Source organism: Phyllopteryx taeniolatus, chromosome 6 (genome assembly GCF_024500385.1).
Source record: "Phyllopteryx taeniolatus isolate TA_2022b chromosome 6, UOR_Ptae_1.2, whole genome shotgun sequence".
In the NCBI taxonomy this organism is placed as follows: domain Eukaryota; kingdom Metazoa; phylum Chordata; class Actinopteri; order Syngnathiformes; family Syngnathidae; genus Phyllopteryx; species Phyllopteryx taeniolatus.
In genome coordinates this window covers 28,686,612-28,699,266 of record NC_084507.1, presented here as the reverse complement: position 1 = coordinate 28,699,266, position 12,655 = coordinate 28,686,612, and the positions used below count along the sequence as shown (strand labels likewise).

General features: G+C 40.4%; 3 protein-coding genes across 5 annotated transcripts; 1 reads left to right on the top strand and 2 right to left on the bottom strand.

The window, feature by feature from the left end:
* Positions 1 to 402: 402 nt before the first annotated feature.
* LOC133479902 (potassium channel subfamily K member 5-like) lies at positions 403 to 4,581 on the top strand. Of its 2 annotated transcripts, XM_061777437.1 has the most exons (6): positions 527 to 643; positions 1,212 to 1,265; positions 1,341 to 1,452; positions 2,900 to 3,066; positions 3,175 to 3,343; positions 3,432 to 4,581. In XM_061777437.1, exons 2-6 carry the CDS (start codon positions 1,263 to 1,265, stop codon positions 4,133 to 4,135), a joined length of 1,155 nt encoding a protein of 384 aa, XP_061633421.1. In that variant the 5' UTR covers positions 527 to 643; positions 1,212 to 1,262; the 3' UTR covers positions 4,136 to 4,581. The 2 variants fall into 2 exon arrangements, with proteins under 2 accessions (XP_061633420.1, XP_061633421.1); XM_061777436.1 differs by lacking the exon at positions 1,212 to 1,265 and having other exon boundaries at positions 403 to 643.
* Positions 4,582 to 4,592: 11 nt separating this feature from the next.
* LOC133479903 (serum paraoxonase/arylesterase 2-like) lies at positions 4,593 to 7,507 on the bottom strand. Its single transcript, XM_061777438.1, has 9 exons — positions 7,300 to 7,507; positions 7,140 to 7,201; positions 7,013 to 7,068; positions 6,105 to 6,267; positions 5,609 to 5,735; positions 5,316 to 5,519; positions 5,149 to 5,230; positions 4,877 to 5,005; positions 4,593 to 4,765 (listed from the first exon to the last, which is right to left on the bottom strand). Exons 1-9 carry the CDS (start codon positions 7,374 to 7,376, stop codon positions 4,604 to 4,606), a joined length of 1,062 nt encoding a protein of 353 aa, XP_061633422.1. The 5' UTR covers positions 7,377 to 7,507; the 3' UTR covers positions 4,593 to 4,603.
* An 833-nt stretch (positions 7,508 to 8,340) lies between these two features.
* LOC133479408 (serum paraoxonase/arylesterase 2-like) lies at positions 8,341 to 12,655 on the bottom strand. Of its 2 annotated transcripts, XM_061776392.1 has the most exons (9): positions 12,491 to 12,655; positions 12,345 to 12,415; positions 12,213 to 12,268; positions 11,480 to 11,642; positions 10,887 to 11,013; positions 9,490 to 9,693; positions 9,312 to 9,393; positions 9,030 to 9,158; positions 8,341 to 8,897 (listed from the first exon to the last, which is right to left on the bottom strand). In XM_061776392.1, exons 1-9 carry the CDS (start codon positions 12,565 to 12,567, stop codon positions 8,682 to 8,684), a joined length of 1,125 nt encoding a protein of 374 aa, XP_061632376.1. In that variant the 5' UTR covers positions 12,568 to 12,655; the 3' UTR covers positions 8,341 to 8,681. The 2 variants fall into 2 exon arrangements, with proteins under 2 accessions (XP_061632376.1, XP_061632378.1); XM_061776394.1 differs by lacking the exons at positions 12,213 to 12,268; positions 12,345 to 12,415; positions 12,491 to 12,655 and adding an exon at positions 11,880 to 12,191.

Genomic DNA, 12,655 nt, shown 5'->3' with positions numbered 1-12,655 from the left:
GTAGTAGAGTATTATCAGGCATTGCAGTGTGGATCCACCCCGCTGGGATTCATGCACGGAAACGCGCATGCTGTTTCTGCATCTGGCTGCTTGCAAATGAAGATAAGGGCAACTGTAACTTCATGGACACAGTCAACGAACTGTACTGTACTGTATGTGTGTTTGTGGAAAGCTCACGTCGCACGCTGAGATGCACGCTCGTGTGACGTCGTACCGTATCGTAAAAAAAAAAACATTTTAACACACGATAACTTTTTTTTTCATTTTACTTTTTTTTTTTTGCTTTGCCTCTCCAACCAATCACCTGCCAAAGCAAGCAGGTACGAGTTATTTACGTGACGCGGGTGAACAATAGAGAGGCGTGTGCAAGCCTACCATTAAGTTTTTTTGGTTTTTTTCCAGGAAGAACGTTGAAAAAAGGACGCTGCCGGGTGGCGTGTAAAGTTATGACTTGAACATGGCTGACCAGGGGCCCCTTTTAACATCCTGTATTATCTTTTATTTATCCATTGGGGCCGCGATATTCCAAATTCTCGAGGAGTCCAACTGGGAGTTGGCCAGGAGCAAATATGTTTTCCAAAAAGAACAGGTTTTGAAGAAGTACCCCTGCCTTAGGAAAGAGGATCTGGATGAAATTCTCGAGGTATGGAGCGACAGGCGGTTGATTTATAATTAAAGAGACAAAACTCACCCAATGATCATTTAAGTTGAATTAACGAGGTAGAGCTATTTCCACGTGTAATTATTACACCGTGGTTGGCTAATAAAGCGGTCTACATAGAGGTTTGTCACATTAAACACTAAAGTGATCCACAACATAAAGTTCATTTTGTCTTATTTTTATGGTTGAGGACAAAAAAACAAACAAAAAAAAAAGCGTGGGAATATTTAAATAGTGGACATGAAGTTACACGTCTTATTCAAATGCTGGAATGTTTGCACAAGGTGTGTCTCGCCTGCAGTGGCACAGAGAAGTTTTATGGACCTTTTTATTCACACAAACTTCAAACTTACACATCCGATGGAGTCTCGTGCAAGATGTTCAGCCTGTCCAAAGTTGATCATGTTCAGTTTTGAGAGGAATGAAAATGACAATATTCCTTGTGATCGTTGCAGTTAGCAGTGATGTAAAACCTAACTGTATTGCACTCTCTGTTTTGGCCCTCATATGCTGCTACTAGCCTAAATATTATCTATTTATGTTTGTACAGGCAGCACGGTGAACCAGTGACTAGCACGTCTGCCTCACATTTCTTACATTGATGGTTAGAATCTCCGCTCTGTTGTTTGTGTCCTTGTCAATATGGTATTTATTTGGTTTTTTTTGTAATACCTTCCAGGTAGTGTCAGATGCTGCAGGACGAGGTGTGATCATCAATGAGGACAACCATCGAAACATGTGGGACTGGGGGAACTCTGTCATCTTTGCAGCAACTATTGTCACAACTATAGGTTTGTGTGTCGATTATTTCACCTTCCTGGGCCACCACGCTTGGATTAGTCTTTGACATAAGAACAACTATTTATTTTACATGCAGTGCAAATAGAAGAGTTGGTTTTTGTCACAATAACATAAATATATAGCGCCAAATGTAAGAACTTGTTCATCCAAAATGAGCTTTCACATGGAAGCGAGATTTTTTTCACCAACGTGGAAAACAGTTGTCTCATTGGGCGTGTGTGCAAAACTATGTTTGGGCTAAATATAGTATGCAATACAGTACAGTTGCAGCATACTGTGTCCCATCCCAAAACGCACTGCAATGGCCGCTGGATAAATTCATTATTAAGTAGACAACAAAGTTCCCTGACTGACTCCCACTTTGCATTGAATATGCCATATAATATATGAAAATTAGGAAATAAAACTATTTAGCGCATAATAAGTGAGACATAAACAATGATCTGGTCAGTGTTTACAACTACAATATCTACTGATTTTTAGACTTAAACTCATTGTCATCATCTTGCGTGGGTCATTAGTCTAAATACAAGAGGATGTGGGAGGAAGTAGCTGGAGAAAACCCAAGCAAGCACGGGGAGAACATGCAAAAACAGCACAGGCGCATTTTAAAGTAACATATTTCGGGCCTACGCTTGGAAGCATACAAATAAGTTAACTTTGTCGATAATAGATGTAACTCTAAGGACAAATGACAAAGGCGTAGTGTGAAGGTTCATTCATTTAAAAAAAATGATTGTTACGTGTCACCAAGTTTAAAAGAAACCAACCACTGTAAAATGTCAAAACAACGCTCTGCCTTAATTTGGATTACAATTAACGACGCATGTGTTCAGTTTTTAATGTCAGTCCACATGCTTCAGGCAACTTCCTTCTCCTAATCTGTCTTGTAATTTGAGATTGGTCAAAATAAATGGAGAAAAACAAAAGAACCAAAAGAAAGCCAAGGTTAAAGCCGAGTTAACCCTGCGCTGCTTGCTGAACTGAGCTCCTGAGGTACACTGAGCTCTGACAGGACATGCCACTGTCTTGTGTTACGCTATGCCTGACAGCAGGATGAACTTTGATGGTCGATGTGATGACGGATCACGGCGGACATACAGACCGCCAAACATTCACGCTCATGTTCACATCTAACGGCAATTCAGTCTTCAATTATTGGAATGTAGCATGCAAGAGAGAACAAGCGAGCATTCAAACCTATTTATAAGATTCAAACCTAGAACCTCAGAACTGTGAGGCAGACGTGCTAACCACGAGAGTACTGTGCTGCCCTACAATATTTGACTAGTTATTATAATAATATGTTATCAAAATACCTCACATGTCAAGGAAATGTCTCTTTTTTTATTTGAAAGAAATAGAAACAATTCCGATAATTGTATTCTCTATGTATCGGCCACAACAATGCATTTGTGTTGTTGTCGTATTGTTTAGGCTATGGTAATGTGGCCCCAAAGACTAAAGGAGGTCGAGTGTTCTGCATCCTGTACGGTTTGTGCGGCATCCCACTATGTCTGGTATGGATAAGTAAGCTGGGTTCATTCTTTGGAGATCGGGCAAAACGTCTATCTCAGATCCTCATCCGCAAAAACGTGCCAGTGGTAAGTCTCAACGCCCGTGCCGGGGTTTAGATATTAAGTGTCATGAAGTTTGGAAATCCCATCAAGATATTTCTTTTTAATTTTGTCTTCTTTTTTTTTCCATTTCAGAAACGTGTACAGCTTATCTGCACAGTTATATTCCTGCTATGGGGACTCTTCGTGCACCTGGTGATCCCGCCGCTCGTTTTCATGTCGCTGGAAGGATGGAGCTACTTGGAAGGCTTCTACTTTTCTTTCATCACCCTCACAACTGTCGGCTTCGGAGATTACGTGGCAGGTAGACTTTATATTTTCATCATAGCTTCCTCTTTAATGTAGTTTGAGCGTGCACATTCTGTTATTTAAGACACGCACATTGATTTCAGGTGTGAATCCAAATATTGAGTACCCGAGGCTATACCGAGTGTTTGTGGAGATATGGATCTACATGGGCCTGGCTTGGCTGTCTCTGTTCTTCAGCTGGAATGTAAACATGGTCGTGGAAGCGCACAAGGTGTTGAAGAAACGACGACACAAACGCCGACCCTTCCAGGATGACGAACCTCAGCCTGAAGAGGACACGCCCAAGTCGGACACGCCCAGGCCGAGCGTTATCGATATTTTTAGCTTCTTATCGGACAAAGAGGAAGACTACAGCACTGTTATCAAGGAGATTGGAATGGCGGCAAAACCAAGTTCCATTGATGTTTTCAGTCGCTCCAAGAGCTGCAGTGACATCTTGACCACCAACATCGAGATGCTGGACCACTCGCCGCGGCACAGATGCCTGATTAGCATCAGTGAAGTATTTATGAATCCAAAGAACAACGACTGCCAAGAAAACGAGAATCAGTCTCTTTTCCAAGAAAACTCGACAACGGGCGAACCAGCAGAGTGTGCGGGAACCGATGACACACTCAAGGAAGTCAACGGGACAAATGATTCACCAAATGATGGCATGTCATTTACTGTGCCAGCCGTAGGAAGAACCCAAGAAGAAAATGCTCAACCAAGTAATGGTGTAACCCGGTTTACAATTTCTAAAGTACAAGAGGAAGATGCATTACTCAATAAGGATGAAAATGGGTAAAGTTGAATATAAGCAATACCATGAACTGTTCTGCATGGTTTGAGGAAATAATGCAGTATAAGTATTGATATTATAACAGAGACAATATGCAGTTGGTCCTAATCTGTGCTGTGGTTCATAACAACGGTGCTTGATGGGGTTGAGGTCAGGGTTGAAATTCTTCTACACCACACTGATGTATGTTGGGATTTGAATGATAAACATGCCATATCATCTTGTGTTACATTTCATGGCCAAGTGATACTTCGGACTTTAATTGCAGTGTATTTCATACTTTCTTGAATTTATTTGTTTTCTCTTCATTCTTCCAAATTACTGTTTGTCTTTGCATCTCACGCTAATTTACATCAAGTGCTGTCAACGTATATATTTACAGGCAACCTAAAATCCATGTATGTAATTTTTCGAATTTCTGTTTCTTTATTAAATTATTGTTCAAGGCCCCACCTTTTTCTCGAATGCCATTTTTCAAGCTAAATCACAGCATAAAGCTTTATGAAACACCGATCCAATGAGCAGCTTCCCTCCGTAGATCGTAGCAACGGATGAGCCCATAATCACATGACCATCATCGGCATACACCTGCGTCACCACTGGCTCCTCGGAAAGAATGTTCTGGATGCGAATGACCTGGAGAACACAGCATCATGGGAAATAGAATGAAATAGGGACTCGGATATGGATGCCGACATGTCACATTTTCAGTGAGTTTCCTAGTGAAAGAAGCGTGACGAGACAAACCTCTGATCCCGGTGGGTTTTTGGGGTCGAAATGGAAAATTCTCAACGCGTTGGGGTGGCAGCCCAACCACAGGTCACCAGTGTTCCCGTCGACTTCGATGTTGTCACAATATGAACCCAAAGCCACAGACTGGTGAAATTGTCGATGATAAAAGTAGAATGAAACATACGTTTATTAATCACAAGGCATTATCTAATTTGTTATTTACATAAATACCCTGATTTTTTGTAATATTTTTAAATAATGTAAATACTATTCTTATTTAAATTTACCTTGACAGAGGCCAATGCATTGTCTTCTTTCCGCTCCAACACATGCACATTATGGGCTAATATATCCGCCACATATATATGCCTATAAATAAAAAAATGAGGAAAAAAATATATATAGCATCTCGATATTCATATGTAAATACACAACTCTTAAAGAACTCCCTAACCTTTTGTCTGGTGAGCTATTGATCCCATTTGCAAAGTAATATCCCTCAGAGACCACTTTGACCATCTCTGTACTGTAATAAACAACATTAGTCAAAGGTTGACCCAGAAGAGGCTCCACAACACTTTTCAGGTGTTCATCTGAAAAGTAGTGATCATTGGTGGCATAAAAACGGTCCACTCCCAAAGCCACGATATCATTCAAACTTGGGAAGAAAAAAGAGAGGAAAAAAAGTTACTGATTATAAGTGATATAGAGAACATTTTGTAAAAATCCGTTGTAGCCTTGCAGTACCTGTAAAGAAGTTTATGTTTGAAGGTCTTCAGATGCAAAAGGGAAAATCCCCTCTCATCAAATTGAAACAACTCTACTTGGCTCTTGTGGTGAGGATGATTCACAACAAACAAGTACACCGTGCCATCTAAAGATGATGAGGGGAAAACAGTATTAGCGACATCACTGACGTATGCATTTGTTTATGTGTAAAAAGAGGATGGCCATGCATTGATTTAAATGTCAGACAACAGGCAACAGTCATTATACAGTGGTAAATGTGTTTTACACTTTTAAATGCTTTTCATTTGTTTTAAAAGCGTGTGAAAGAATGTTAAACTGACAGGGCCAACAGCAGACGGTCTCCAAAACGTTTTATGCATATACTCAACAATGCTTGCATGCAAAGTGGAAAAAAAACAAAAAATATCCTCTATTGTTGTGTTGTCAAATAAATTGTGGTCACACGGCATTACAAAAGGTCAACAAATGCAATTCAAAGCAGGACGGCTCATACTAGTTGGGTCTGTGTAGACACTGATGCCGTGAGGGTTGAACGTCTCCAGGTCAAAGTTCCTCGATATGGGCAGCTCCACTGGCTCCATGTCAGACTCTTTTAGATTGAGGAGGAAGATCTTACCAAGAGCGTCAGAGGATGGCTGTCCAGGATACTTTAAACCCTGGCAATGTTGAAAATATGCAGGGAGACATCATTAATTTATGACTGGGAGTATGAAATTGTCTCCCAGCTCAACGCACGCACCGCCGAAGAGACTGGAGCCCAAGTTGTGTTCACTATGTATGTGTACGGTGTGTTGTGTCGGTCATCTGGAGTACAAGTCACGTGACCTCATACTGTAAGAGCAGTCCGCACACACAGTTGTCTCCACATTTTAAAAATCAGTTAAGATGCGAAACATCTGTATAAATAAATATCTCACTTTAGATATCCACTTGAATGATCCACAGGGTCAGATGGTAAAGTAGTCGGAAACATGACAGGACACCGACGTGACATCAGCAGGCATTGTCCTGATATCCTCTTGGCTCGCTATCAGGAAAGGTTCAAATAAGGGCAATGACCTCGCTGGGGTTCCGTGTTCGGTGGGAGCAGGTCAAAGCCACCCTGTGCGACTACAAACTTTGTTTTAAGCGAGTGAGCCCTCTTTATATTCTACAAGAATAGTTAAGAATGGGATACAAGCTGACCAGGATCTTTCTAAGACCGGGGTCAGCCAAAAATATCATGGTCCTCAACCATGATCAGCTGGCTTTCTAGAGGCAGAAGACCAGCCCAAGAGCACACAGTATACAGATACACGTGTGCAAAATCCTTCTAAACTCAGAAGAACATTAAAACATAAAAGACAAATATACTATTCAGTACAGGTCTAGAGAGGTGAATGTTGGACCAATTCAACTTACAGTGCTGATAAAAGCGAGTCCATCTCCAAAGACAGTTATATCCTCGGAACCATGACCTAAAATAAAATGCTCTGTTTAATTGCATGCTTAAGGAGTACGCAGTTGTCCGATTTTCACTTGTCCTTACTCAGATTTTTTAGCAGTACACAGTTGGGGAGATGATTGTTGACTAGTTCTCGAGACGCAAGACTGCAATGTTTGCAAGGGAGACGTCAGTGATAGTGCATAAACGTAGAGAAATACAAAATTCAAATGTACTGTATATGCCAAAAGTGAATGCTGCTCACCTCACATTGACCATCCACTCGCCAAGTAGCAAATAAAACAATGTTATAGCCACTGAGACGAAGCCCAGTGTTTCCATGTTTAAATTACACAGCAAGCTGTACAAAAGACAGCAAACTATTGAATCGTCAGCCGGATAAATATACTCGGCTTAACCAATACAATTTGAACAAAGAGAGAGAGAGAGAAAATAAACAGAGGAACGGCTGACGCCTGGTTTATCTGCCTGCTAGTCAGGTTTGATATGATGGCTGTAGGATTTATGCCAGGAATTTAAAGCTGTGGTCCTTGTGTCTAGAAATGAGTAAACAAAGATCGCAAGGGACTTTTTCTTTTGATTATGACTGGAAACTGACAGCTGATCAGCACAGGATCAATATTATGGCTTGACAATGACCTGGGATGCACTTTACAAACTGGAATACACTAAATACAAACACCACCAAAGGTCCTTTTTGTTTTTATTTCAACGTGACAGTTGCAAGTGTAAACACATACCTTTTAATCAACAATTTAGCACGGAATACATGAAACCAATTGACCTTCTGCTTTTACTATTGTACCTAAAACAATTTTTAAAAAAGAATGACATTTTTTTTTTAATTCAGCATTAAGTTCAAATCGATGGGGTTCTATATATATATATATATGAGTGAATGAGTAGTTAGCGCTTGCGCCTCACAGTTCTGTGGTTTGGGGTTTGAATCCCGTGTGCCACAACGCTGCTTCAATGGCCTTTTGAAAATAACTAAATAAATTCAACTGCTGAAGCATGATGGCTGATGACATTCAAGAGAATAACTCAAGAAGTCTCCCAAAAACTGTTGCATTTTAGATGAGCATAAGAAAAAAGGATTATGTCCATCTCTTCGGATATATATTAAAATGATATGCGCGTGTGTGTGCGTGTTCGCTTTTGAGTCTGACAATTTCCCCTGCTTGCCCTCTGGTGTCCTTTTTCAGGAAATGCATGCAATTTCTGCCTTCCCGTCTGGAATTCACGAGACGACTTATGACAAGCAACAGGCAGTGATGCACCAAACTTCATTTGAAAAACTTTTATTTTTGTGCACGTTTTGGTTTTACAGTACAAATTTTGGACCAAAAGATGTCCTTTGTAGTGTTCTAATATACAATTCTGTAGTAGCTTATTCATCTATTTTTCCATCGATCAATTTTCTATTGCATTTGTGCGCTTTGGTTGCAGGTTAGCTGGGACCTATCCCAGCAGACTTTGGATGAGCTGGACTGGTTTCCAGTCAATCACACGGCAAAGAGCTTCTTTAAAAATTTTTTTAAAATAATTAAAAAAAAAAAGATCCACTGCAGCTTATAAAACTTTTACCGCCACTAAAAATGAACGTAATGTTAACGATCCAACAAACTATTTATCAGAGGATTCAAAAAAATCCTCCTCATACTCAATTTGTGTCTCCACCTGTTCCAAATCGCAGCATAAGGCTTTATGAAATACGGATCCAATGATCAGTTTCCCTCCATAGGTCGTAGCTACCGAGGAGCCAATAATCACGTGACCATCATCGGCATACACCTGCGTCACCACGGGCTCGTCCGAATGAATGTTCTGAATGGAGATGACCTGAAGGAAACAACATCACAGGAGATATATAGATCCAAATATCCAGATGAATAATAGTTTGTGAATAAATGAATGAATTGGAATTTGATATGTGTTGAGAGTAGCATCCTTGATGAGTTTTCGCATGCAAACCTCTGATCCAGGTGGATCTTTGAGGTCATACTTGACGACTTTCCATCCGTTGGGGTGGCAGCCTAACCACAGGTCACCTGTTTTAGGGTCAACTTCAATGTTGTCGCAGAGTGAACCCACGGCCACAGACTGGTGACATTGTAAGACAAAATTAAACGTTATCCACTTTGTCTGAATGGGCTTCCTGAGTTATTTGTATTATGTAAAAAAAAAAAAATCTGAAGCTCTCGTAACCATCAAAATAAATGAAAAAATTTTCCTCCAGATTTTGCACTTCATTACCTTCACGGAGACCAATGCATTATCTTCTTTCCTCTCCAACACATGCACATTATGGTCAAGTAGATCCGCCACATAAATATACCTATTAATAGCAGAAAATCAATGTTTAATTCATGACAAATAATTAGTACAAATAAAATCATGACCAAGATGCAAAGCGCTTGCTAACTTGCCCAACCTTTTGTCCGGTGAGATGTTGATGCCGTTTGCAAAGTAATATCCTCCAGAGACCACTTTGACCGTCTCTGCACTGTAGTAGACAACGTTGGACCAAGGTTGACCCAGGATAGGCTCCACAATCGTTTGAAGGAGTTTATGAGAAAAATAGTGATCATTGGTGGCATAGAAACGATCCACTCCCAAAGCCACAATATCATTCACACTAGAAAAACATGGAGAAAACAAACTGATTATTTGTTTGATTGTAAGGAATACATAGTTATTTTTGACATCTGAGCTGTCATCTGTGTTTAAGGTTCGCACGAGCTGTAGCTTATAAGCAGCGTTTCCCCGACCTTAACACATTCACTGCCATTGACGGCTTTAGAAGTCAAATATCCATTCTAACTGGAAAGGCTGGTAGTGATTGAGCCGAGGTACATATTTTACAACTCATAGCACATCACCGAATAAAAATATCAAAAGAAGGCGACAAAGTTTAATTATGTATCTTCTGCCATCTAGTGGAAGAGTATTTAATAGAGCTGCCTGTCGCTATTTGCCACTGGTATAGATAGATGGAGAAAGATTCATTTTGTGGTGAACAAATGATAACTTGGGAATCACTGGTTTATGGGGTGCCATTCATAAGTATTTGGATTCTGCGTTTCCATAGATGTTCTCTTATAGACTTTCTGGGTCTTTGCACAAATATTTCCTAAAATCGAGTGATATCTTCCATTTTAGATTGTGATAAAAAAAAAAAAGTATCTCTCTTTCTTAAACTTAGATTTTACAAACCCCTTGAGATCATTTGAGCAAGAATTGGCTTTGTTATTAGACTGCAAAATGATGCCATTTTTTTTGCGACACTGTTTATGTCACAAAGTTGAACCCCTAAAATCAAACATTCCTGAGATTGTACAACTCGGAATAAATAATACACTTCTGAAATTGTGCAAAACGATTGGAGTTCAGCCTCATGCCTGATATCATGTGAGACGTAACGAGAGCTAAGGCAGAGTGGTTTGTTATTTTTACATTTCAAAATTAAAATGTTCAAAGACGACGTGTGAGGCGCAGCAGCTTCTGCATTATACATTCACCAATCATTTTAAGTTTAAATTTAAGTTCAAACTAAATGTTCTATTCTTAATCGCAGTGGGTAAAGTTTTTTCCCCCCACCACATATGACAGCTATGAGTGTTAAAGTTACTTATAACACTGTCTTTATAGTTATTTAAGGTTTTACTATGGTGACAGTTTTCCCTATGAACAGAATAGAATATTTCCAAAACTACCCATTAGGAGATTACCCACCCTCATTGAATTGTGTTTGACCTTACAGATTCCATGGTAATACAAATTAAACATGAATAAAAATGTCTAAAAATGAGAAGGCCTTGAAAGGTGTACCTATTAAGAAGTTTGTGTTTGAAGGTCTTTAGATGCAACAGGGAGAATTCCTCTTCAACAAATTTAAATAACTCTACTTGGCTTTTGAGGTGAGGATGATTCACAACAAAGAGGTACACTGTGCCATCTGAAAAACAAGACCAAGCATTGTGTTAAGACAGAATTGGCGACAGGGTGTTATTGTGTTAAAGGGAGGACAGACACTGCTTCAAAGGCCTTCATGACATCCACCAAGCATCATGTGTTGTTACTTTGGGGGCAGAATACACCATTCGTGAAATGAAACCAAACCTTTGCCCATCAGATTAAGCAGAAAATGGATACAGTAAAGTACTGCATTGGACATCATATCAGGATGCATATCTAAAGAAAAGTTAGCTGATAGAACAGACACAGCCAGGGTAAGGTTTGCAGAATATTGGATTGGTAACAGGTTTTTAGACATGCTTAACGTATCAACTCCCATGCCAACAGCTGGTTTTGAAAAAAAAAAGAAAAAAGAAATCATCAAGTGCTATTGTTCTCAAGATGAATCTTGAGAACTTTTCTTTTTCTTTTCATATTTATGAATGCGATGCAGGACTGGCTCGTACCGGTTGGGTCTGTGTAGACGCTGATGCCGTGAGGGTTGAACGTCTCCAGGTCGAAGTTTCTCGGCATGCGCAGCTCCGTCGGCCTCAGCAGAGTGTGTTTTAGATCAAGGAGAAAGATCTTTCCGGGCGCATCGGAAGACGGGATCCCGGGGTACTTTAGACCCTGCGAATACAAGGACAAAAATGATGACCGGCTTGTGATCTGATCTGATCCTATCCCCGCGGATCGATCGCAGCTCCGTTTTCCCATAAGGGGGGAAAAAAAAAAAAGGTAGTAACCGTAATTACTGTTAAAAAGTGAACCGCTGAGCTGATTTCCATGCGGTTGCTAACCAAAACAGCAGCACATACCAAAACATGCAAGCATTCTTTCAGCCGGGGAATTAAAGGGCAGTCTTACCGAATGTTGTAAACACAGCGATCCCCACTCTGTCCCGCACGTGCCCATAACCATAAGGCGGCCAACTGAACCAAACATTGTGTTTGGGAATTGATGTTGGATGTATTAAGCAGCGTTAGTCAGCCACTTTGCAAAATGGAAAAAAAGGGAGAAGAGAACAGGAGAGGAGGGGGATCGTTGGCGAAATCCAAATTTCTTATCACTGCTACACTTGGAAGTCACCCTATCAACATTCATTTCATATACAGTACGAATGCAATGGCTCTTATATTGTGCAACTTGTTTTTTTTTTTAATGGTTTATTCAAAAAAAAGTTTCGAGTCAAACGCTTACAGTGCTGACAAAGGCGAGCCCATCCCCAAAGACAGTGATATCCTCTGAACCGTCGTCTGTGAGAAGAGCACATTTAACCATTTATTCCTTGTGGAATAATAAGAAGAATAATGTTGACTTGGGCTTGCTTACTCAGATTCTTCAGTGGAACACAATTGGGGAGGTGATTCTTGACCAGCTCTCGAGAAGCGAGGGCCCTCTTCCTTTTATTGTTTACGAACGATAAGGTTAGGAAAGAGCACATTACTATAGGATTGAACGGTGGAAATGTGGTTTACCTTAAGCTGACGATCCTCTCCCCGAGTAGCACAGATAACACCGCCACAGCAAGTGCGATGAGGCCACACGTGCCCATGTTTAAAACCGCACGGCAGCTTTGGCAAAGTGCTGCACACTTTTGTGAACCTTTCAACTAACACACAGTTACAAGCAGACGACAGGGA